Here is a 25,671-nt window from a genome sequence, read left to right on the forward strand (position 1 = left end):
TCAGGAATCTGCCCTAAGGAAGAGCTTTCCCTTTCAACTGTTTGGTCACTCTCCACGGAAATGGCAGGCCGGAATAGCAGGAATGACCATTTGTTGCCATTGTTTTTCAGTTAATGATGACTTTGACATTGAAAGCCCTGCTGCAGGGCAGTGTGCAGGTGCTCCTCGTTTACTTGGTAGGAGCTTCCTGCCAGAGGAGAGACCTCGGGGCTCAGGAGGGGGCAGGGCAGGGACGGGGTGGCACATCTCTGAAGGCTGCAGGTCTTTCGAGGGCAAAAGATTTAATCAAAAAACGTCACTTGAATTGGCCGGTGGCTGGTCTGGACCGGAAATCTGAGACAGACAGTGTTGTGGACAGTTAGGTATTTTGGTGTTTCCCCCTATAGTTTTCCCCACCAACCACTTTGGGAGTCCCTGTCTTCCCCCTCTGGAACCCTGAAGCCCCCCATTTGTACTAACTTTCTAGGGAAGCTAGATGTGGAGAGTGAGGCCAGGAAAGGAAAACTGGATTGGGATTTCTTCCTCTCCTTCACCTGGGCTCCTCACTTTCCCTTCCGGAAGGTTCTTCAGACAGTACATCAGGTGGCACAGTTGTCTTTCCTAAGGGCCTGTTGGCTTCATTGGCCTCGGGGGTGGAGTTCGAGTCTCAGTTGTTGGTTTTGCCAGCCCCTCCTCCCAGCATGCCGGTAGCTGTGCACTAGCAAGAGGCCGGGCTGCAGCCACAGCTGTAAAAGAGAAGCTGCACACCTGGTGGGTTGCAGCTGCGGCAGGTGCAGCTCAGGCGGGAGCCAGGTTGGAGGTTGTGGTACTGGGGTCACGATCAACACAAGCTCCGGGAGCAGCCTGCGCCCCACTTAGCAGGTACACTCGGTTGTTTTTGTTTCTTTGGAGTGACCTTCATTGGCATGCAGGGTGTGAGAGGGTCAGGCCGAGCACTGTAGCGTGACGCTGGGGAGTCTCAGAGTCGCTGGCCAGCTTCTCGCCCGTCGTCAGTCCCTCCCAGACCCCTGAGTGGAGCCTGGGGAGCAGTGCCTAACCTCTGCTGTGAGACCTCAGCCTGGGTGCCACCCATGAAGGCTGCGCCTGTGCCCTCCCTACTCTAGAGCAGGTGTTCTTAGCCCTTTCTGTGCCGTGGACCCCTTCCCAGAAGATCTTCCACTGTGTAGGGTTACAAAGTACACCAGTGGTACTGAAGCACACTCATTAACGTATTAAAACATTTATTTCCTGAAGTAACATGCACTTTATTACTGTATTAAATAATGTGATCCAGTGGTGGCCTGATGAGTTTAAAGTTCAAAGTAGTGATGAGTGTAGACTGTTTTGTGACATCTGTAATATCTGTAATGGGATGTTATATACTCGTAGGCGTTGCTGCTCTACTGCTACTGTTGCAAAACTCATAATTGGAGGAAATGCTACATTTCAGTTAGAGATGACAGAAGATAAAGATGGAGTTTTTCTCTCATCTAACACATAACCCTTTGCTCTGAAGAAATAAGGAGTGACTTCAGATTCCTTGGTTGGGCGGGGACACAGGGATTTCTGGGCCTGCTGTGTGTGTGTGTGTGTGTGTGTGTGTGTGTGTGTGTGTGTGTGTGGTACTTGCAGAGGGAGGCAGTCTGGTGCAGTGATCAAGGTGAGGGGCTCTGGAGGCAGGAGCCTGAGTTCATATCCTGGCTGTCCCACTTACTGGAAGTCACCGTGTGACTTAACCCAGCGGACTTCTCTGTGCCCCTGTGCCTGCATCTGCAGAGACATGTGAGCTGACACTGGTACGGTGTGTCCATGTGCCAGGCCCTGCCCTCTGAGTGCTCCACACACAATCCCCTTAATCCTTACAGAGTTGTGTGAGGGGACCAATTTCCATTACCCCCACAGGTGTGGAAACTGAGGCATAGAGAGATGAGGTGACCTACCCAAGGTCACAGAGCCATAAGTGGTGGGGCTGGGGCTTAACCCAGGCAGTCTGGCTCCAAAGCCTGTGCTGATAGTCTCTCTCAGGGGTCAGCCTCCCACACCCACCTCCCAGCGCTGTTAAAATGATTGGTGGGTTATAATTTGGTGTGGTGAGTGCTTAATATAGTGCCCGGCACACAACAGGTGCTCAGGGAGAGGTGAAGTTGTCGGTGGTGATAAGACTAGTGGCCTAGGGATGGGCCGGATGGGATCAACAGCCCCCTTCATTCATGGTCAGGGCGCTTCCCACATCTGGTTGGCACCTTCTCTCTCAGGGAAATTAATGAGATTCTTAGCTCTGAGGTGGGGGGGGAGGGTCTCAGGGTTAAAGAAGGCCCCCTTGGAAAACTGTCCCCTTGAAGCCTGGCTCTTGTGGCCCCTTCCCTCTCGGGGCTCCTGTTGCGGGATAGTGGGCAGGGAGCCCCCTTTGCTCTTTGGGGACTCCTGCTGCCATGGGTAAGACCCTCGGATTTGTGATGACGGAAACGTTACACAGCTGTTCAGTTGTGAACAGGAACAAACAAGTCCCTAAGTCCATTCATGGACTGGTTTGTTAGTTCATCGAACAGGTATTTGCGTGTCCACTACTGTAAGTGCTGGGGGAGCAGAGATGAGCAGAATAAAGTTGCTGCCCGGAGAGCAGGGGAAGGCAGACATTCAGTGGCCGCGCATGCCACATCGTTCTCCCGTGTGGGAGACAGGCGTGCTCACGTGCACACGTGCACGGCACACACAGGCACTGCTCTCCTGCACGCCAGGCAGTGCTAAGTATGCTTAAGAACTGAAATAGGGTAGGGACCGCTGAAGTTGGGGTACTCCGGGAAGACGGAGGAGGTTCAGATGACCTGGCATGAGTGAGTGAGTGAGTGCCCCATAGCCTGAGACCTAGGCCCGTGTCTCAGCAAAGGGTAAAGCTGGCGCACTGGCCCTGAGGAGGGAGCATGCCTGTTGAGTTCAGGGACACCAGGAAGGCCAGTGTGGGATGAGAGACACAGAGAGTCAAGGGAGCCGGGAGCCGAAAGATAGGTTCTTTCCGTCATCCTCAGGAGTGGGAGTGATGTGCTCTGGCCTCGGCTGTTTGCTGCGTGGGCCTGGATGGCAGGGAGCTGTAATGTCCAGCCAGAGATGGTGGTGGGCGGCATGGCAGGGTGGCAGGGTGCAGGGCTTGGGTTCTAGATACAGTTTGCAGGTAGAGCTGAAAGAGTTCCATGTTTCGATGTGTGTGCTGTCAGGGGACAGAGACAAAGATGGTTCTTGGGTTTGGGGTCTGAACTAAACAATGGGTCGGGGCCCAGGAAGGGACACGACCATTTGGGTCATAAGCTGAATTTGGACTCAGAAGAACTGGAAAGGAGTCGGGTGTGCCTGGGCCTGGGGCTGTCACGGCCCCCACCGTCCTGGCACTGGCCTGTGTTGGCATCTGCCCTAGGTTGGCCCCCCCAGAGTGTTGGGCTCTTCAGTTATGCTGTGTGGCAACTGTTAGCCCAGCTGCATGCCCAGAGAGGTGGCTGGAGAGCCGGGTGTGGTGGGCCCAGGAGCCCACTAGCAGGAGTAAGTAGGGCTATGGTCTTGCCAACAGGTGAGGCAGCAGTCCCCCACTCCTTGCATCCCACCTTTGTCCTCTGCCCCTGTGGTATGTGGGCACGGGTCCAGCCAGCGAGGGGACTGAGGGCTGAGTCCTTAGTTTACACGGGGCCTGCTGAACTTTGTCCGGCCATGGGAGTGTGGCAGAGATAATGTGGTGGAGCAGGGGCCTTTTAAGAGCATCTCATGGTCAGTCCTCAGGAATTCTGGACTCTGATGGCCGATGGGGGTGCTACTCTCAGAGTTTTATGGGGACAGGACAAAACCCCGAGATTTCCTGTGACCTCTCAGGGATTGTGCCAACCCTTTGAATGGGTTTCTGGTCTTCATACCCCATCTCTGTGCCTCTTTGGGTGTCTGTGATGTACATCCAGCCCTTTTCCAGCCCAAGTGTTTGCATTCAGCTTGAAGAGAAATGCTTTACTGTACAGGCTAAGGACATGGCCTAGGGTTAGGCGTCTTCACGTTCAAGTTTGGACTCCATCACTTACTAGCAATGTGACCTCGGACATTTTGCAAACCTTCTCTGTAAGTCGGTGTCCTCAGCCACAGAGTCAGCTCCCGTCTCCTGGACTGTGGGTGGTGAAAGAGGCACAGAGCCTGGCACGCTGCGAGCGCACAATGAGGCTAGCTCTGCTGCTTCTCTAGCCACACCGTGTGCCTCCCTCTGGTCGGCAGTGGTCCTCTCAGGCCCATCTGCATGCACAGGGTCAGGGCGGTTTGAGAAGGAGGGGAACTCTGAGACCAGAGGCCAGGGCAGGAGGCCCGGCTGCCTCTCACACGGGGCTGTCTCTTCTGTGGCCAGTCCTGAGGAGCTGAGGGAGGATATTTGTTCCTCCCTCAGCTGGCAGATTCCCTTGAAGGCCAGGCACAGAGCTCAGGGTTAGAGGTTCGAGAACAAAACCAAAGTCCCAGAAGCTCACAGCTGTGGTAGAAAATAGGCAGCATTGGCTGCATGCTGACCAGGCTTTGAGTGTGTCATCCTCTCAGCAGCCGCAGTAGGGTGGTAACCCCACTGGGTGGCCGGGGAAACGGAGGCTTAGGGAAGTGGAGGTCACACACCACTAAGTGGTGGGGCCAGATGTGCACTCGGGGTGCAGAGCTGGCTCTGAGCCCCCATGCTGTGCTGCACATGCATCCAGGTGAGAGCTCCGAGCAACGGGTGGGCAGAGCAAGGGCAAGACAAGAGGGAGGGTGGGCAGGGAATCACTAAGGGCTTATAACATCTCAAGGCTTTACTGCCAGCATTGTTTCTTTACTTGGGAGCCGTGTGCCTGGGGGGATGTTCCTTAAGTATCCACAGGGCACATGCTTGAGCTAGGGAGACCCCAGGCACCTGGGAAAGACAATACCAGGTGGTCAGAGTGAGTGTGGCCAGATCTGGTTGTAGAGTGAGTTTGGTTCAGGGTATGTATGCCTGGTCAGAAGGAGGAGAGTTGGACTAGGCCAGGATGGTGGCTGCTGAGAGAGCTTCCTAGAGGAGGTGGACTTGAACTGGGACACAGGACCTTGTTGTCTCGTTCCCCATGGCAACCTCAGTCTGCAGGGGTAAGATGCTCACAGCCTTTTGTTCTGGGGTCTGCTGTGAGTGGTGCTCTGTAAGGAGAAAGTCCCCATCCTTTCCTTGTGGGATCATCAGCCCACATTGGCAATGTTCAGGGCTTCCTACCCTGGACTGGCCTGTGTGCTGCAGTGCCTGGCAGGCCCGGCATCTGTTGGGAGGACCCTGTGGACAGGCAGACAGAGGCAGGAGGCAGGGGTGGGGGTGAGGGATGCAGTCTTCGTTGGGGAGCTGTTGGCTGTGGTACCCTGCCATCTCAGCCTGTGAGGGTCACACGCCTGGGAGAACGCCTGCTGTGGTCAAGGCCTTGGGGTGCCCGAGATGCCGGCAGGGTCCCGTTCAGGAAGGCCTGGCAAGCAGAGGGAAGTGGGGTAAGTTGGTAGGGAGATAGCTGGGTGTCTAGAGGCAGGTCCTGGCCTTTCTCAACCTCGCTCTGCTCTGGATGGGAGAGTCTCAGAAAATGGTGAGGAAAGTCTTTCCTTTTCCCTCCTGACCTCCCTATGAAGCAAGTCCAGATAGAACCCCAAATTCCCTGGGGAACAGCAGGAGAAGCAAAGGTGACCTGACAGAGGAGAGGGTTGGGAAGGGCAGGGGCAAGGATCCTTGGGCAGAGGGCCTGGGTTTCACCCTGGGTTAGTGAGACACCCTCCTGTTATCGGAGCGGGTAGAGGGACAAGCAAGCAGCCCATTCTGTGGGAACAGGCATTTTCTTGTATCTTTTTCCTATTATGACAGTAAGGTAATATACACTCCTTACAAAAAATTCAAACAGGACACAAATAGACAATGTCAGAAGTGATAGTTCCCTGCAGCCTCGCTCCCCGGAGACAGCTGTGCTGATGCTGCGGTGTGTGGAATGTGACCAGTGGGGCTGAGGGCCCTGACCTTGTGCCCCAGCAGAGGATGTCTGTGCTTGCTGATCCCAGCTCCTTGGGGCTTGGAGGGTTCGGGCTGGAGGCCATACATACCCCGCTCTTTTGCCCCACCTCCCAGGATCTTCCTGCCCTAATTGGGGCCTAGGCCAGGTCTGGGGCCTTTGCCGACTCTATGTGGTGCCCAGTGTTGCTAGTGCGGACCTGATGCTATTCCGTTTCCTGAGTGTATGGACCTGTCTCCCCGCTTTGGAAGCCTTCAAGGTCTGCTTCTATACCTGGTGTTCTGAAACCGCACAGTGATAACCTGTTGGCTGGGTCTTTCTTTGTTCGTTGTGCTGCATACTTGTGGGAGTTTCTGTGCTGGTGTTCCTGGCCTTCAGTTACGGGAAACTTTCTCGTATTTTTTTCCTTCATTTTTTCATCCTGTTTGTGTTCTTTGCACATACTCTTTTTTCTTAGTTAATAACATTTGTTTTAGAGAAGTTATTTTAAAATATTTTATTTACTTTTAGAGAAGAAGGAGGGAGAAAGAGGTAGAGAGACATCAATGTGTGAGAGATACATCAATCAGTTGCCTCTTGTATGCCCCCAACTGGGGACCTGGCCAGCAACCCCGGCATGTGCACTGAATGGGAATTGAACCGTCGACTTTCCAGTTCACAGGCCGGCGCTCAGTCCCCTGAGCCGCACCAGGTGCTCAGTCCACTGAGCTACACCAGCCAGTGCTTTAGAGAATTTTTATGTGTAGAGAAAAATGAGTGGAAAGTACAGAGAGCTTCCCCATATACCCCTTAAATCGTCCCAGTTTCCTCTGTTATTAACCTCCTGTGTTAGTGTGGTACATTGGTTACAACTGATGAGCCGATATTGATACTAACTAGAGCTTATAGTTCACATTAGGGTTCACTCTTTGTGTTTTATTGTCTATGAGTTATGACAAATGTATAGTGACATGTATCTATTGTGATAGTATCATACAGAACAGTTTCATTGCCCTAAAATACCCTATGAATTGTTGATTTTCAGGTTGCTCAGCTTTTGTCTTATTCTGTGGATGGGAGGGGAGACTTCTAAGCCCTGTGCACACGGGGCAGACTCTGCTCTCCTGTTGGACTCTCCAGTTATTTGGTGCTGGACTTCCTTGGGTTGACCTCTGATAATCGCCTCATCTTTGTCCTTCTACTTTCTGGAGATTAAGAGGAGGCCTTTTAACAAGTTCCCCAGTTTATCTTAGAACACATCCTCTGGATTCTTTATTTTAGCCCTCATGTGCCTGGGAGGCTACACGCTGTGCTAGTGTGAGAGCGGGGCCTGGCTTTCACTGGCCCCCGTCTCCTGCTGTCCCTGGCCCCCTCATTTAGGCCTGGCGCCGCTATGTTCAGAACCTTTCTGGTCTAGTCGCTCTGCAGACTCCCTCCACTCACGTCTGTGGAGGTGGGCATCGTGTGACCTGGGTGAGGGGCTGCAAAGGGAAAGGTGGGAGGTATTTAGGTGTCCCACACAGATGCTGAATGGTGCAGCCAGCCCCTCCTTCTTGGGCCTTCCCCTAGGAGTCTGAGCGGTTGGGGAGGAGGATTTGGGAAGCAGAGGAAGGAAGATCCCCTTGCATGCCCCTCCCCAGTAGGGTGGGCTCTACCCACCCTGGCCATGTGTGTTAGGGGTCTTTTGGGAGTGTGTAGTGGGAAGAACAAGGGCTTTGGGGTGATACAGACCTGGCTCTGTGCCTCTCCTCTCCTTGCTGGCAGCTTGTTCTCGGACAAGTGACTGCCTCTGAGCCTTGGCCTCCTGACCTGTGAAATCGGGGTAGGGTCTTGGACCTGGGCCTGATGCGAGCTGTGAGTGAGAGGGAGGTGAGGAGCCCTGCGCTCGATTGTAACACACCGTAGATGCTCGTGAGTTGTGAGAGCGCTTTCCCTTCCCCGGGTCTCCTGCGTAAGGCCCCTTTATGCCTTCTAGTTGGCTCCTCCATCTTGCAGAACCGTTCCTGGTAGGGGCTGGGGCAAGTCAGTGCGTGGGTGAGGTGTGTGTGTACGTGCACTTGTGTTCCTGGCCCAGGGCCTCTGGGTGAGCTATTCTTTCCTGGGCTCACTGGTGGCTCTGCGCAGTGCTTTGGCTGGGACTGGCCAGGGGAGATGACTTAAACAGGGAAAAATGTGGGCAGGTCTGTCTGTGTTAGGGGACTAGAGATGTAAGAATCCTTCCCAGACCCAGCCTCACTCCTCTGAGCCTCAGAGTTTCAGTGTAGGGGGATGAATTGGGCGGAGGGAGATGGCTGAGCTCCAGGGAAGGTGCTGGGGCGGGAGGGGGCTATGGTGTGGTAACCCTTGCCCTGCCTAGTAGCACCAAGGAGCTTCCCCTACTCAGGATGTGGTTTTCTCCATCAGGGAAAACTTGCATAGTTTCTCAGCTATGCCTGTGGCCTGGAAGGCGGGGCCTGTGTGTTGGAGCAGGAGCCTGTGGTGAGAGGCTGTCATGGCCCCCAAAGCAAGGAGGGGCCCTGTGAGGTGCTGGGCACTGGTGGAGGCCCTGTGTCTGTGCCCAGAGCTCCGCCCAATCCCCTCTCCCGCCCTGGTCTCCTCACAGGTGGTACACACTTCACTCCAAGCCAGGCAAGAAGGAGAAGGAACGCGGGGAGATCCAAGTCACCATCCAGTTCACTCGTAACAACTTGAGTGCCAGCATGTTTGACCTGTCCATGAAGGACAAGCCACGGTCCCCCTTTAGCAAGATCAAGGACAAGATGAAGGGCAAGAAGAAGTATGACCTGGAATCCGCTTCTGCCATCCTCCCAAGCAGTGCCCTAGAGGATCCTGAGCTGGGCAGCCTCGGCAAGATGGGCAAAGCCAAAGGCTTCTTCCTCCGCAACAAGCTGCGCAAGTCGTCCCTGACCCAGTCCAACACGTCACTAGGCTCCGACAGCACGCTGTCCTCAGCCAGTGGGAGCCTGGCCTACCAGGGCCCTGGAGCCGAGCTCCTCACCCGTTCCCCGAGCCGCAGCAGCTGGCTGTCCACCGAAGGGGGTGAGTGACAAGGGACTGCACCCGCTGCGGAGGGTAGCAGAAGTTGGGCTCTCCCTTCAAGGGATCAGGGGAGGCCCTGGGCAAGGAAACAGGGCTGGTCTTCCTTGTGCTAACCCTGCATGTGCTTCCTTTGCAGGCAGGGACTCTGCACAATCCCCCAAGTTGTTCACCCACAAAAGGACCTATAGCGACGAGGCTGGCCAGATGCGAGCAGCTCCTCCTCGGGCCCTTCTCGATCTTCAGGGCCACCTCGATGCTTCCACACGCTCCTCTCTCTGTGTCAATGGGAGCCACATTTACAACGAGGAGCCCCAAGGCCCCTTGCGGCACCGCAGCTCCATCTCAGGCCCATTCCTACCCTCTGGCTCCCGGCCCTCTGAGGAGGGACCTCGGCCTGCAGATGACTCGTGGGGCAGAGGCAGCCGCAGCGCCAGTAGCTCCGAGGCAGTGCCTGGACAGGAGGAGCTGAGCACTCAGGCCAAAGGGCTGGTCCCTGGAGCCAGCCACTCCGGAGAGGAGGAGGGGGCCCGGCTCCCAGAGGGGAAGCCAGTGCAGGTGGCCACACCCATGGTGGCCTCCTCTGAGGCTGTGGCGGAGAAGGAGGGAGCCCGGAAGGAGGAGCGGAAGCCCCGGATGGGCCTCTTCCACCATCACCATCAGGGGCTGAGTTGGAGCGAGTTGGGGCGACGTGGTTCTCTGGGAGAAAAGGGAGGTCCCACCCTGGGGGCCTCCCCCCACCATTCATCCAGCGGGGAGGAAAAGGTCAAGAGTAGCTGGTTTGGCTTGAGGGAAGCCAAGGAACCAACTCAGAAACCCAGGTATGTCCTTGGCCAGACAAGCTTTGCCCCTCAGGGAGGATGCTGGGGTGTTTGCAGCCTAGATCCCAGGGCCGGGAAGACAGAGCCCGTGATGTGGCCCACAGGCAGCCTGCTGGGGCTTTGGCTCTGCCCGACTGAGTGGGGCTCTCCCTAAGCCAAGGCTCTTTGTCTGCACTGGGCGGCAGGTGAGTCTCAAGCGCACAATGCCGTGAGGGCCCAGTGGATTGAGGAGTACAACTCTCCGGTGGTGGGCCTTGCTTCTTGAGTTGGCACACTCACACCCTGAGGGAAGGGGAGGAACAGGAGAAAAGCAGGAAGACCATTTGTATGACTTCTTTGTTTCTTACCCTCTGCCTCTTGTCCTGTGGCCTCAAGGTAAGGAAAAGCCCTGGCAAGTAAAGAGGTGGGGACTGGGGACTACACCTCAGACTTCCCCCCAGCTGGCCCAGCTGGTCCTTGATCTCTTCCCTCAGACAGGGGAGTCCAGTAATTGATGACCCCACCTCTTCCCCACACACCCGCCTCCAGTTCCCCTGCTCTGGCAAGAGGCTGGGGCAGCTCCCTTGAAATCTGTAACCTACCCTCTGTCCTGGGAGACCCTTGGCTTCTGGCCCTCTCTGGGTCTCTTGGTCTTGAGGCCTGGCAAGTGCTGATGATTGCGCTCTGTTTTGAATGTGCTTATTCCCACCCAAAAGAGGGGTGCAGGAGCCCTTCAGCTCAGAGCCCTGGACAGAGCTCTGAAGAGGGTTCTGGTACCAATGAGGATTATGCAACCAATTCCAAAATGAGGATGTCCTACAAGGCAACTCAGTTCTGACACTGTTTACTCGGAGGTAGCATCGGATCCCACAGGTAAAGGGCTCAGTCCCACAGGACAGGCCCCCACCCTCCCCACCACTTCAGCTGCCAGTTGGAAGTCAGTGCTTCTGGCTGACCAGCACGTAGGAGTCTCCAACAACTCCCTCCTTAGGTTTGATTAATTTGCCAGAGTGGCTCACAGAAGTCAGAGAAACCTTTTACAACACTTACTGGATCACAGGTTTGTTACAAAAGGCTATAGCTCAGGAAGAGCCAGGCGGAAGAGATGCAGAGGGCATGGGATGGGGAAGCGCACAGAGCTTCCATGCCCTCTCTGAGCGCAGCCACTTTCCCAAATCTCTAAGTGCTCTCCAACCGGAAGCTCTCCCAGTCCTTTCAGGTTTTTTTGGAGGCTTTGTTACTTGGGTGTGAGTGATCACATCGTTGATTCAACCTCCAGCTTCTCCCCAACCAGAAATTTTGGGGTGGGACTGAAAGTTCCAACCCTCTGTTCCCGGTTGGTTCCCTTGGCAACCAACCCCCATCCCATTAGGTGCTTTCCAAAAGTCACCTCATCAACATAAACCCAGCTGTGCTGAAAGGGGTTTATTATGAATAACAAACACCCATCTTACCTTTATGGTTCTAAAGTGTTTTCAGGAACTGAGGGCAGGAGACCAAATATAACAAAAGATGCTCCCTTGCTGTTGTATCTCAGGAGATTTCAAGAGTTGTGGAAACTGTGATCCAGGAACTGTGGGTGAAGACCACATATATGTGAGGAATATGTATTCGGCCATCTGAACGACCAAATATGTATTTCTTTCAAATCACAGTATTGTCGTCCCTCACCACCACTCTGGCCCCTTTGCCTTTTTCTAACTGAGCCTTGGAAGGCTGTTGAACTGTCCAGCAATGCCCAGGGTGGGGCACCGGGCCCAGGCCAGAGATGCATGTGTTCCCCATTCTCAAAGGCGTGAGGCCAGCCCTGGAAGGGAGCATCCGTGGCAACCCTAATCAGTGTGGCCAGGGCAACCAGTCTGTTCTCTCAGCAGGCCTGCCCTCACCCTCCGTGGATATAGGGGCAGGAGGTGGGGTGGGGAGCCTGGGCACAGCAGGGGAAGGGTCAAGTGATAGGGTAGAAGGAAGGTCCCTAAAGCCTCTTCCCAGCAAAGGGGAAGACTCCCGAACTCCTGGTCCTTCCACTTCCCTGTGAAATTCTGAGTCTACTGAGAGGAATGGGGAGAGAGATGCAGGGCCTTTTTCTGTTTGGGCCCTGGCCAGCTAGCTGGTGGCCTTGTAGACAGGTGTGTGGGGTGGATTAGCCTCTGGGCGATGCTACCCTTTGCTTCCCCTTGGTCCCTGCTGCTCAGCCCCTACCCACCAGTGCCCAGGGGAACAGCTGGCGACTGTGGCCTAGAGGAAGATCAGGAAGGAACGGGTGGGCCCAGGCTACTCTCAGGAAGAGAGGGAGGTGGCAGATGGGGCAGTCACTGGGAGCAGCAGGGGGCCTGGGTCAGAAAGGGTGCAGACCATGGGGTTAGTGCTGTCATCTGTGGGGCATCTCGGGACCTTTGCCGGGGCAGTACAGGTGCTGGGGGACAGCTCTCTGTGAGATCGCTTCTAGGCGTTTGCCCAAGCTTTGGGCTTAGAACCCTGCAGGCCATGGCTCTGGGTGATGCTGGGGCTGTGACTGCTCCTGCTCACAGCCTCTGTTTTCCTGCTCCTGCTTCTCCATGTCTCCTAATGGCCTTTGAGAGTCCAGAGAAGTTGGGTCACTGAAGGACATAAGGAAGCTGAGGTAGTTGTTCTTCTCATATTTGAATTCTGAGCGTGCCTTCAGCTGGTTGGAGGGCACCAGCTGAAGGCACGCCCTCCCTGTCCTCCTTAGGGCCCATCTGCGGGGGCAGGCTCTGTGGCCTTGTGTCCAGGCAGGGCAGGAGGGGCTTTTCTTTGGGTTAAGTGGCTTGGCCTGGAGAGGCGTGACACCTGGCCATTGAGCTCCATCAGCATCACCCCGGGCCTGTGTGCCTTGAGGAGATAGGAAGCCCGGCCTGGAAAAAATGACTGTTGGTGCTTACCCAGAAGGCTCGCCTGGGGCATTTGAGGAGAATATGAGAGCTGCGCTGACTCACTGCAGGAAGCTGTAGGTTAGACACCCAGAACTGGACTGACGGCATGTAGTTGCAGGATCCCCAGCTGGGAGCGCTGGGAGCCTGTGCATAGGCCCAGAGGTTTGGGGTGCCTCTGCCCTGGGGCTGCAATTGCAGATTGCTGGGTGTTCCTCACTGGGAAGGGCAGCGGCGCCCTCTAGTGCTCTCAGGTGGCACTGATGCCCCACGGAGAGGCCAGAAGCAGTGCATGCTGGCCCTACAGTACCCAGAAAAAAGCTGCCCCTGCTGCTGTATGAGAAGGCGGTGGGTGGAAGAGAGCACACAAGGGTATGAAGGGCTGAAAAGATTGTCCTCCTGTTCCTCCTGACCTGGCCCTGGTCTGCCGGGTCCCGGGTCCTGTGGCTGCTACACTAGGCCCCTACCAGTGTGTGTGTGTTGTGTGTGTGTGTGGAGGGGCACGTGTGGGTAGTGGACACCAAGCCCCACCTGGGCCAGCGGACACATCCCTACTCACCAGTCCTGTTGTGAGCAGTTCATTTTGAGCAGCAGGGCCGGCTGCTTAGTGGGGGTTGAGGACTGTCAGGACCGTGTGTGTTAGCCCTGCCAGTGCCACAGGGGACGGTTTTGTGTTCGTCCCTCCCTTTCTAATTCTTTTAGAGTATCGGCTCCCCGAGGGCAGGACATTCTGTCCCCTCCCCCTCCCACCATCACACAGGCCATAGGACTTTGTGCACAGCGCGGGGAGTAAGTGGTGAACACAAATGCTATTTTAATTGGGGGGAGTGTGGTGTAACACACAGGCAAGTGTGCTGTGGCCTTTCCCAGTCTCTGCCTCTGCCCCAGCCCCACACTTGGGGTAGTGACAAAGTCCCCACGAGCCCGGCTGTGCAGCGGCCACTGAAAGAGCTTGCATTCTCAGCAGAGTAAACGAGTAAGCGCCGTGTGCCCAGGGACTTAGTGTGTGGCCACACGTCCTGTTTGTGCCTGTTTTTCGGGCATAATTAATAATGTCCCTTTACCATATACAAAATGTTCTGGTATGCAAGGTAAATTATATGGTTTCCCTGTTTAGAGCTCATAAGCCCCCACTGTGTTACCTCATTGTGCCCAGACAATGGGAGAGGAGGTGTCCAGTCTCCTGGACACATTTCCTGGCCATCCGGGCACATCTCAGAGCGATGGCAGCCGATCATGTCTGGGAGAGGTGGTCGAAGGGCATGTTGGCTGACTTTGGCCTTTTGGGTGCTGCCCCGTGGAGAGCCTTTGCAAATCCACATGCCATCTCTGGGATAGGTGTGTGGAAATAGCAAGGACACAGAGCACATCTGAGCCTAAGGAAGGGCTGTCCACTAGTGGGTTGTGGCCTCCAGCTGCTGAGTGGCCCAGTGACAGCAGTGTTCAAGGACACAGGGCAGTTGGAGTGAACAGGTGACTCCCGCATTAAAGGGTGGGCTCAACCAACTGTTCGCAGGTTCCTGCAGGCCCTGAAGTTTTATTTCCATACCTTGAAGGGGGGAGCCATTTGGATTCCTGCTTTCTTTCCCCAGCTTTTGGCCCTAAAAGAGAAGATGAATCAGCCTGTGTTGAAGCCCCCACTGCTTGGGGTGAGGGGTGACAGGATGCTAGGCTGGCGAGGCAGGTTCTGGGACACTGGTGTTTATGTCTGTCTTCAGAGCGTAACCTGCAAAGCTAAGGACACATGGGAGCGTGTCTTTGATCTGTGCCAGGCAGAGTGGTAGGGAGGGGATGTTTTAAAGTGAGAACCTTCAGAATGTGCATCTCATGGAGCAAGGGTGATGGAGGCATGGGGGAGCGGTTTGTTGCTGAGTAGGAGGCTTGGACAGGATGCTCTTAGAGGGACCTCGTCCAGCCTTGGGGAGCCTGCTGGGCCTGGCGCCTGGAGCTCCTTACCCCAGGGAGAGCTGTTTGCTGATTCCATACCAACGGGTTTGTGTGCACCTCTGGGGAGCCAGTGAGGCTGGCCAGCCTAGCCTGGGGCCCCAGCCTACTTCCCTGCCGCTCTGCTGCCTTGTGGTTCTGACTGCCAACCAGGTTGCTGCAAAACTGCAAGGGTGAGTGGGGCCAGGCCAGGGCTGAGCTTGGTGCTAGTTAATGTTGATGGCACTGTCTTCCCCCAGGCCCCTTTGGCCACCTCTTTGGGGAAAGAGGTGGCTCATAGTACCCACCCTTGTGCCTGGGGGCTGAGGCCTGCCGGCAGGGTTGGCTGTATCTGGTGTGGGAGCTGCAGTGGCTGGGGGGGCACCTCCAGGCAGGGTCCTGACCCATGAAGTGGTGGTGGACTGCTCTCCTTGGTCCCCAAGGTAGGCATATGTGCCTCAGCCTGGGGGTCTGCCTGAAATGAAGGGAAGGGATGTTCGAAGGTGTTGGGACATGGGCCCAGGATTCTCCTTTTTTTTGGTGTCATCACCATTGGTGACCGCAGAAGTGGAGTGGTGCTGGAAAGCCCAGGTAGGGTGGGAGTTGGTGGGACTTTTTTTTACCTCCTCCCCCTCCATCTCTAGGTTATTGTAGGGCAAAAATAGGGTCAGAAGAGTCTCTGGAAGCTAGATTCTTAAGAAAAACCCAGGGGATAGTGACCTGGGCATGTCCTGCCTATAAGGCTGGGCTCCCAGACTTGCAGACTCTTGGGAAGCCCACCTTTGCTGCTGGTTGAACCGACTCCTTCCCATCTCTTGCCCCTGGTGTTTGCGGGCATGCTGGCCCTGCCTCGGCCCAGCTCTGTGTGGGGCCCACTCTGTCCGGGGCCCTGGTTCTTGGAAGAATCCCGGTAAGCTCCAGAGGACTTCTTGGCCTCTTTCTCCAAATGCCCCTCTGTCCCAATCTGCGGCCCTTGTGGGCTGAGTGGTGAAGCCTGACTTCTGCCACTTCATGGGCCACCTGCAGGATTTCCCTGTGAGAAGCAGCAGCTCGAGTGGAGAGGATGGATGCCTGGGAGTTCCCCATGGTGTTTCCATGTGGGCAGGGGTCTTAGGGCTTAGAGTGGGGCTGGGGGCCCGGGCTCAGACGATAGGCGAGACCACGGAAATCTGGGTCTGACATGTGGGGTCAGTCACAAGGCAGCCGCAGGCCACAGGCAGGTCGCTGCAGATTGGGGCACTGGGCCCTGCCTGTCCTTCTGGCCTTGTGCCTGTGTGCTGGTGGTATCCTGTGGAAGCTCAGAGCTCTAGTGTCCGAGTCTGCCCCTGCCCACACCCCTAAAGTCAGCTGCATGCTGTATGTAAGGTGCAAGGGCAGGGGATGTGCTCTCCCAGAGGACCCCAAAGGGGACAGCTGCAGACCAGCAGGTGTTCTCCAGTGCTTTGGGAGTGTAGGTTCGCTGCCATGGCATGGATTTCCCAGGGGAGCCAGGGATTTGTTTGGGGGGCCCTGGGGGGCACCTGCTGACTTCCAGTTGCTGCTGCTGCCTCTGATCCATGCCCCAGCCTTTGTCTCCCCAGCAGGGCTGCTTTCAAGACTGGCCTGTGGGTGCCATTGGTGAGGGGCACTGCCTGCCCAGTGCTGGTCCCTGTGGACGCCTGACAGTAGATGTCCTTGGCAGTGTCTTCTGTCCTCCTTGGACAGTTATGTACTGACACCTTGTCATGACTGACGGCATCCCGTCCTCACCTCCTGTGTCGGCGAGGGGTCAGGAGAAGCCAGTCACATCTCTATTGGTGCTGGCTCTGTCCAGCCAGACAGCTAGGCTGGCCTTTCTCTGGTGTCTATCCCCTTCAAGCTAACTGGTATTTTCTTTCCTCTCTCAGTCCTTGAGGGGATGTAAGGCACTTTCTGATTGGTTCATCAGAAAGTTCAGGTGTTGAGTAGTATTTTCAGGTTGGGATCTTACCTATAAAATGGGATTACTGCTTCCCAGGGTTGGTGTGAAGATTGAATGAACTCTATGTAGCAACTTCCTCCTTGGGCGGGGCCTAATATATGCTACATGTTGGGTCTTCCCTCTGTCCCCTGGCCTACACATGTGCCTGAACCCAGCTTTGTGGCACGTGCACCTCCTCCAGAGGCAGGTGGGGGGCAGGGGGCGTGGTGTTCAGCAGGGGCGTTTCCAGTCTTGGCATTAACCAGGAGGCTCACGGTTTTGTCTCCCTCCACAGCCTGGACGTGTCTCCTCAGGTAGAACCTGACCCAGCTGCTCTTCCTCACCACCTCCCCTGCTCCCCCTGTGCTCCGGCCCCCCCCACTCCTGCTCCCACCGCTGCTCCCATGCTAAGCACTAACCTTTTTGCAGCCGCCTCCCCTGCTGCTGCCACTGCTGCCGCCACCGCCACTGCCACCACCACCGCTGCTGCCACCACCACCGCAGCCCCTGAAGCCACCCCGTCTGGATTCGCGGGTCTCACCAACCCGTTCCTCACCTCCTTGCAAAGCAACCCTTTCTTCGAGGAACTCATAGCCGACATAGCACTAAATTCTCCTTCACCTGCTCCCTCTCTCCCCAGTGCCTCGAGGGCCAGCCCCACCCCCCTGGCCTCCCCTGGGAAGGCCCTGCCTGAGTGGGACGACACCTTCAACGTCTTTGCTGCCAGCAGGCTGCGTCCAGAGGCCAGGAGTGAGATCCTGGCCCCTGCAGGAATGGGGCTGGAGGTGACTGGGCTGCAAGACCCAGACCCCGGGGCTGTGACAGTGGAGGCAGCTGAGCCCCAGGAGGACCCTGGGGGAGGAGGAAGAGGTGGGAACAGCATGTGGCTAGAGCCCAGGGTTCCTCTGGACTTGGGACTGGACCACCAGAACTTGAGTGCTGCCGACCCGGGACCTCTTGGCTCTGTAGGGGCTGGCCTGCCCTCCTCCACTTCAGCCTCGCTGCATCCACGAGCCTCAGACTCCGGAGCAGACAGGGAACCAATGGCCCCAGGAGGGGAAGCAGGGCAGAGTCCAGCAGGCAGTGCAACACCTGTGTTTAGCTCTCCAGAAGTGATCAGCGTGTGGGAGAGGCTGCCTGGCCCAGACGATGCCCCCGAGGGCCAGGATGAGGAAGCCTCCAGAGGTGAGAGCCAGCTTTTGCAGGAGCTCAATACGGTTGACAGTTCCTGGCCTTGGGATGTGGTCACCCTTTCTCCTGCAGCTGAGATGTCCTCACCAATCGCCCGGAGAGAATCTGATGAACTGCCTCCTCTTCAGGTGAAGCCAGAGTCACCAGAACCTGTGAGCCCCAACGGGCACCGGGGGCTTCCCCAACTGGAGCTGGAGCCAGAGCCCAGATCTGAGTGGATGTTGGATGAGGCCCAGCGGCCCAGCACGCCGCCTCCCAAGCCACCCCATCTCTTCACACTCTCAGATTACCAAGATGAGGAGGAGAAAGAGGAGGAGGAGGAGGAGGAAAAGGCCACAGTGGGGCTGAGCGGCAGGGAGGCAGAGACAGGAGAAGAAGACGCCTTCCCAAATGCACTGGGCGCTGGTCCCCGGGAGGCCAGTGAGGACGGCAAGAAGCCGGGCTCAGAGTCTGACAGCTGCTCTTCTGGGACCCTGCTGGGTGAGCCCAGCCTGGAAGAGCCAGTGGAGGGTGCCAGCCCTCCTGTGTCTGGGCCCTGCTTACCTCTGCCTACCAGCTGCCCTGAGGGTCCTGCCCCCACACCCTCCTACTCAGAGAGCACGGCTCTTCGGGGCCAGCAGATCTGGGGGACTCTGGAGAGAGGAGAAGGCCCTGAGGCTTCTGAGGCCCAGAGCCAGGAACCAGCAGGAGAGGAGCTTGGGCCCCTGCCGGACATCTCCCAACGGCCTGACCTGTGGGCCTTGGAGGAGGACGCCTTGAACCCCTTTTTGTCTCAGGGGAGCCGAGATCCCCCCAGCCTCCCTTCCACATCCCCTCCAGAGTCCAGGGGATCTTCCATTCACTCTGGACCAGAAGAGCTGCCCACGCCCCCAGAACCTGCCTTCCCACCGCCCCTTCTCCCGCCCCGGGCCGGCCACTGCCACAGGGGGCTCAGTTCTCCATGCTCTCCTTTGCCTGGAGCCTGGCCCCTGACCTCTTCTTCCCCACCCCCTGGGGAGCCAGCCTCCCCCCTTGGGGGCTCCCCTACCCCACTTGGGGAGGACCACGCTGCAGCCACCCCAGCCTCCCCGCTTGTGCTTCTGCCCTTGGAGACACGACCAGCTGAGGAGCCACAGCCCAGTGCCAGGTGAGCGGCCACCCCGAGAGCACTCTCCAGGAGGAGGGGGTTGAAGGGGGCAACACAGCTCCAGGGCTGAGGCGTTCACCTCCAGCCTCAGCCCCACCAGAGGTAGCTGAGGGGCTTGTTCACCCAGGCAGGACGAGGGAAGCTTTGAAGACAGGAGTTTTCTGTGGTACCAGCTCTGAAACCTCCTCCTTTTTGGGACCAGCAAGTGCCCCCACACACCAGGACTTTGGGGTTGACAACACTGATGAAATATGGGGGGATGAGGAATGGGGTGGGGAGAGGTAATGCAGGTCAGTAGGGGAAGGGGGATGAGAGTGAGGCCACTCAGCTGCTAGGGCAGTGAAGCTTGTCAGATGTCCCCCATCCCTCCCATCTTCAGCAGCAGTCCTCTGCCACAGGCCCCAGGGTGAGAGGCTGCATAGGCAGAGAGCCAAAGGACAGGAAGGACTGGTACTGAGGTCATAGAGGAAAGCGGCGGAGACACCACCAAAGGAAGAAAAAGAGTGCTTCCCACATATGTGGTTCTCAGGAGAAAGGGTCTCTAGCCTCGCAGTTGCTTTCCTGGTTTGTGTTTGTGCTTTCGGGGTGGTCCCCATGCACTCAGGATGGTGCTGAGTCAATAGTGGCTGCTTGTGTAGCTGTGGTAACTGCCGCATTAATCTGTTTTGAAAGAATTAGGAGGCTGTGACCTCACTGGGTGGCTGATGAGGGGTGACCAAGTCTTGGGGGAGGGGTGATAGGGTGTGATTTAGCAGGGGCAGCAAAGTCCAGAGGGGTGCGGCCCTCTAAGAGGTGGAGTGAAGAAATGAGGGGAGCAGAGGTGGCTGCTGCCTCTGATGAGCAGAGCAGGCGGGGTGTGGGGGTGGGCAGGAGAGGCTCCAGCCCTGGCCCTGTGAGCCTCAGGCCCTGGCCCCTGCGTCCAGCCCTCCACGTTGCCCGAGCACCCACCGTGTGTCAGACACTTGGCACTAGGCAGGGCGAAAGACACTGCCCCCCTGTGTTCCCAAGGGGTTCCAATCCAGTGGGGAAGACGGCAGTGAACCCTGAAGGGAAGGCCCGGGGCCAGGGCGGGTGGATGAGGAGGGCTGGGAGGCCGTCTGGGCTGCCCGTCTGCTGTGTGGGGGAGAGGAGGCGGTCACAGCTCCCCCGTGTTCTCAGCTGGCCCTGCTGTAGTCCAGCAGCACTTCTAATTACACTCGCCACTGCTAAGAAGTGTTATTCTCTTCAGAGTTGACTTCATGTCTGTACTTGGCATGTTCCTTACATCACGAAGTGGATGGGGCATATGAAGCTGTCCGTATTTCTCAGATGGGGTCATGGAGTCTGAGAGCTCCACAGTCCAGGGTCGCTCAGAAGCAGGGGCTCATCAGACCGGAACCCCAGGACTTCTGACCCTCATTCAGGTGTCTGTGCCTCATTGGTGCTCCCCTCCGTCCTCCCCACCCCCAGCCCAGCACAGCCTGCAGGTAGCAGTAGAGCTGCCCTTACACCCCCTTCCCTCACACAGCCTCCTAGGTGGGAGGGACAGACTGAGATGTGTTCTTTTCTCTACTGCCTGCCCCTGCCTGGGCTCTCCGCCCCTCTTCGCTGCTTGTGAGCCTGAGTCCACGGCCCCCTCCTGAGGGATGGATAGATTTCCCTGGAGGTGGGCGAGCCCTTCTTCAGCGGATTCAGGGCCTTGGCCTAAGCCATTTTGCTTCTCACTTCCTAATGGTCTGAATCCTCTCTGAAGGAATGATTTTTAAGAGGCCCCTAGGGATAGGTTAATTGATTTAGGGGCCTGATGCTTGCAATTCGGGTACCTGCCACAGGTACAGGGTGACAGCGGATCCCAGAGGAGGGTCACCTTAGTCCCCTGGGAGCATCAGGAAGGTTTCCTGGAGGAAATAACCTTGCAGCATAGCTTTGAAACTTGAGTAGGAGTTAGCAGGCCCACAGGCGAAGGGGCAGCATTCCAGACGGAGGAACAGCTTTTGTAAGAGCCCAAGGGTGAGAGAGAGCGAGCCTGTTTCCCTGCTGGAGTGTAGGGGGCGGAGGGCCGGGGGGGAAGGATCAGGGGCCAGCGCAGTCTATGTTAGAGACTGTATTTTCTGGCCCTGAGAGGGAGGCTAAGGTTGTGGTCCCACAGCACAGGGGGTGTGTGGGTGGAGCGCAGGACTCCAAGGAGGAGCTGACTGAGCAGCTGTGGCCATGAGGAAGGTTTAGTGAGCCCTGGCCTGGTGTTTGTTCAGGCTAAAGTCAGAGCGCGGCATTCAGAGGAGTTCCCAGGTGTTTGACTAGAGCCATGGGAGGCTAATGGTGTCACTCACCACTGGGGAGCGCAGGAAACGGTAGGCGTGGAGGGTGACGTGCCTGGGATGGACCCCAAGTGCAGTAGTAAGCCAGCCTGAACTGTCGGTGTGGGTCTGGAGCTCAGGGCGGAGGTCTGGGCTGGAGATTGCTGTGAGGAGGTAGGGGGAGAGAACCCCAGGCTGACTCGCAGTGAAGACTGAGAAGAGGCCATTTGAAGTTGGGAAACCAGAGAAAGGCTTGGGGGGAACCCAAGCGGGGGAGTGGCGCAAGAGTCAGTTCCACAGAGAGGTCGGGAAGGCGAGGAGTGGCTTCAGCAGGAGCACCTGTGATGGGCTGGAGGGGCTGACATCCTGTTCTGTGGGTGGAGGAGTCAGTGAAGGTGAGAACTTACAGAGACAGAACGGAGTCCCTTGCTCTGGAGAGGCTGTGTGGAAGGAGGAAGCCGAGGGGATGACGGAGGGTGGTAGCCAGGCAAACACAAAGTTAAAGGAGTGTATTTTTCAGGTCAGTGTAAATGCTGAGGGGAAGCACCAGTGGAGAGAGGTGGACAACCAAGTGTCCCAATTTGCCCAGCTCTTTCCTGGGTTTAGCACTGAAAGTCCCATGTGCTGGGAATCCCCACAGTTCTGGGGAAATTGGGGAACTGGGAGGTTGGTCACCCACCTCAACCAGAGAAGGTTACAGTACAGAAGGAGAGGGAGGGAAGATGGGCAGAGGGGGCAGCCCTGGCAAAGGTGGGGTATAGGTGCAGAGGAGTCTGTGGGAGGCCTCTGCCATCCCTGTGAGGGGCAAGGTCATCTGAGGGAGTGACATGGGGAGGGGTTGCTGGTGGGGTGCTGAGGAAGGCTGGGCACAGCTGCCCTGAGGCTCGGCTACATAGGGCCAGCCACCTTCTCCGTCCAGCAGACCTGTGGCCCCACCTTTTCCTGTGCTGCCCGCCCCTCCCCATAATGCATCTCCTGTCTGTCTCCGCAGTCCCCACCCTGTGAAGCCCCTCAGTGCCGCTCCTGTGGAAGGCAGCCCCGACAGGAAGCAGCCCCGCTCCAGTCTGAGCACAGCCCTGAGCAGCGGGCTGGAAAAGCTCAAGACAGTGACATCTGGCAGCGTGCAGCCCGTGGCTCTGGCCTCCCAGATTAGCCAGACTGTGGACACCAAGAGGCTGAAGGTGAGGCCTAGCAGGATGCCATGGGGGATCAGACGAGACGTGTGGTGTTGTGGAGAGAGGTCAGAAACAGGGTGCTGGGCAGGGTGGAGCAAGGAGCAGACCTGGTCTCGCACCCAGGGCCCTGAAGCCATTAGGCTGTCTCTGGCATTGGAGACAGAGGCAGCTCCAGGAGACTGGGATGTTGAGGGCAGGTGGGCAGGCAGGCCTGAGGGTGTTCTGCTCACTTTCGTTCCATCTGACCTCAGGATTCTGGTGTGCTGGACCAGTCGGCCAAGTACTACCATCTGACCCACGACGAACTCATCGGCCTGCTCCTGCAGCGGGAGCGGGAGCTGAGCCAGCGGGATGAGCATGTGCAGGAGCTGGAGAGCTACATTGACCGGCTGCTGGTGCGGATCATGGAGACCTCACCCACACTGCTGCAGATCCCCCCTGACCCCCCCAAGTAGCCCTCTTCAGCCCCACCCCCCGGGAGAGTTGGCATGGACCCACCGCTCAAACAGGGCACACACCCTCCCTACTCCTGCTGAACTTGCCCTCACCAGGGGCAGGGTGCCGTCTGTCCTCTGTTGTCGTCCCTTGCTCCCCCTCCCTCCTGCCTCAGCTGGGGCTGCTGGAAGGAGGGCCTTTGGACTCCCGTTGGAGGTGGGTCTTACCCACCTATTTTCATACGCTTTAGCTTTAGGGAGCTCCAGAAACTGGAAAGAATTTAGCTCTCAAGAAAGAGCAGGGGTGAGCTGCAATTTGATGAGGTATCTGGGATGTACTTTATTACCCCACAGGGATGGTCAGCCATTTCTTCCTCAGCTAAACCCTTGTCCTCTAATCTCCCTCCAGCCCCTGGAGGGCTCCTAGTATTATAGGGCTGTGGCAGGGACCAAGCTGCCCATCTGTCTGTGAGTTACGGGCAGCCGGGCACCTACTCTTCAGCCTCACATCCTGGAGAGCAAGGAGCTTTTCTGGTCTCATGTCATGTCTGCAGTGTCCCGAGTCTGTCCAGCTATTTGTGGAGCAAATGCGGTGTGGATGGAGGGAGATGACGTGCGTTCTCTGGGCCACTCCGCGCGCTCCTCTTCTGACCTTTCTGTGGGTGTCACGTGTGAATGTGTGGAGAGCTGGGGCAGGTGTGGGGAGACCACCTCCTCACCCACCTCCAAGGTGTGAGCCCCTCCAGGCCTTGGGGCTTTGGGTTTATGTTTGAGGATCAAACCTCCATCCTGGTTCTTGTTGCCTGTTCAGATGTCAAAACTCTGCTGCTACAGGGTTTGAACTTTGGGAAACTGATTAAAATGTGCCTTTTGTGGGTGGGATCATGAGCCTCGGATTGTAGACCCAGCCCCCCGTTTGGCGCCCCTCTTCTTCCCTGTTGAGCACATAGGGCTCCACCTGGCAGGACCCTAGGAACGGAAATGGAGGATGGGGCAGCCCTGCTGTGTGCTCTGCCCTCCCCTAGAGTAAATTTCAGCTACGGGTCTGGCCACGCGGCCGCTCCCTTAACCTACCTGCTGTCTGCTCTTACTCCCTCAATACCAATTGAGGGGAAGGCTTGAGGGAGAAAAAAAAACTACATTCTGAAGTGGGAGGTCCCACTCTGCCTATACTTAGGAAAAAGCCTTTGTTGTCCCCTCATCCATCCACCACCTGCTGTCCCAGCCTGTCCCTTCTGCCCCATGGCCCTGATCAGCTTGTCTGCAGTGCACTTTGAAACGAGGTATCTGTCCTTTGGCCCAGCCCTGGTTTGCTTGCAGAAAAACAGCAGGTTTCCCCACGGCATCTGCCGGGGACTTTTGGTGGCTTGGGGTACCCTGCCCTAGCAAAGTTGTGGGGTGAGGTGAGACTTCCTTTGGGATCGTCTCTTTTTTATGAGCTTGTGGGGTCACTCTCTGGGACCACTCAGAAAGCCTGGGAAGGAGATCGGCTCTGTGAGGGATGTCTTCTGCCAGGATGAAGCACAGGAGCCCCACATGTGGGGGAAAGCCCCCATAACGTTATCTACCTTAAGGAACACTCATCAAAGCTGAGGAAAGTGTCCATAGGTACCTAGGACTTAGGCCATGTGTTTTGGGCATCACTGGGGGTTGGATGGGTATCTCTTCTAGGGGAATGGAATCACTCCTCTATTAGGTGTCCCTCTGTGCTCTATTCAGTCCCAGCCCTGACACTAATCTTCCACTCATCCTTGATTATGGGTGTCCAGAACATCCAGATCAGGGATGTCTTTGAAGAGTTTGGAGTTGAAGCGCAAGGTTCTTGCAGGGTGTTTCTGCTCCTGGCCACAAGTTGGAAGAGAGCTGCAGGTGGGGTGGGCAGGGAGCGGGCATAGTTCTGCTTTGCCGTTTGTCTTCCTAGTTGTAACTCCTGTTTATAAAGAGCTTGTTCTTCATGTTTTGAGCACTTTACGAAGAATAAAAAGTTCACAGACTGCAGGTGGCTCTGCTGTGTTCCTGGTTTGATGAGCATGTGCAGCAGGCTTCCTGGGGGAGAAGGCAAATGATGGGCTCTTGGATGACACTGTCCCTGTCCTAACATCAGGGCAGCGGCACAGTGCTGCCCAGTGGTGGCTGGGACTCAGTCTTTTCTCACTCCCAGGACACCACATATACTGAGTACTGTGGGGAGTATAGAGGATAGAAGATTTCATTTCTACTCTCAAGCCACTTAGTCTAGTAGGGAAAGGTAGGATACAAACCCAAGATACAAATGGTTCACGGCTAGCTAGAATCTCTCTCCAGCTTTAGAGAAAGTCAGTTTACTTGTGGTTCAGCCTTTGGAGGATGAGGAGGAACTGACAGCTACAGACCATGCATTGCTCAGAAAATGCCTGGAAGGCAGGAGCCAACCGTGCACCTCACCGCGAGACTAAGGAGACCCAGAGTGGCATTCCCTAGGGTCAAAAACAAGTATTTCTACTGTCCTCTTGTATGAAACAGATGGCTTCCCCTCTTCTTCCCCCAGTGTGTTCATTATCCCTGCTGGAGCGTTGCTCTACATTCTGCAGTACTCCCCCTAAAGCCTGTGTAGTGCCTGATAAACACCACTGAGCCCCATTCCCAGTTCTCTTTCTGCCTAGGAATTAGCCCCGGGAGGGATATTCCTTCGCAAAAGAAAGTGGAGGCTGCTAAAGCTCTTAAACAGGCCCCCCACGAAATCCACACCCCCCCACCCCCGCACTGCGGGTTTAGCAGTGAATCAAGAAGTAACAACTCCTGCCTGTGTGGACCTTACAGTAGGAAAGACAGATACTCAAAATCTTAAACTAAATATAAATGCAAGGGCTGCAAAACTGCTGGGTGCTATAGGAGAATGTTGTGGGGTTTTGTGGAAGTAGGGCGATGGATTGGAAACAAAATG

The 25,671-nt window shown here is 56.5% G+C and overlaps 1 protein-coding gene across 3 annotated transcripts in view; it reads left to right on the plus strand.

The window, feature by feature from the left end:
• Positions 1–24,739, plus strand: part of RAB11FIP5 (RAB11 family interacting protein 5) — a 35,306-nt gene extending 10,567 nt beyond the window's left edge. The window contains exons 2-6 of one of the 3 annotated variants that reach the window (XM_045189364.2): positions 8,563–8,999; positions 9,136–9,817; positions 16,842–18,863; positions 22,131–22,320; positions 22,566–24,739. In XM_045189364.2, the coding sequence (XP_045045299.2) occupies positions 8,563–8,999; positions 9,136–9,817; positions 16,842–18,863; positions 22,131–22,320; positions 22,566–22,769 (3,535 nt within the window). In that variant the 3' untranslated portion in view covers positions 22,770–24,739. The remainder of the gene's footprint in view (positions 1–8,562; positions 9,000–9,135; positions 9,818–16,841; positions 18,864–22,130; positions 22,321–22,565) is intronic. The other 2 variants (XM_053924644.2, XM_053924645.2) reach the window with 2 other exon arrangements.
• The last annotated feature ends 932 nt before the right edge of the window (positions 24,740–25,671 follow it).

Source organism: Desmodus rotundus, chromosome 5 (genome assembly GCF_022682495.2).
Source record: "Desmodus rotundus isolate HL8 chromosome 5, HLdesRot8A.1, whole genome shotgun sequence".
Taxonomy (NCBI): Eukaryota; Metazoa; Chordata; class Mammalia; order Chiroptera; family Phyllostomidae; genus Desmodus; species Desmodus rotundus.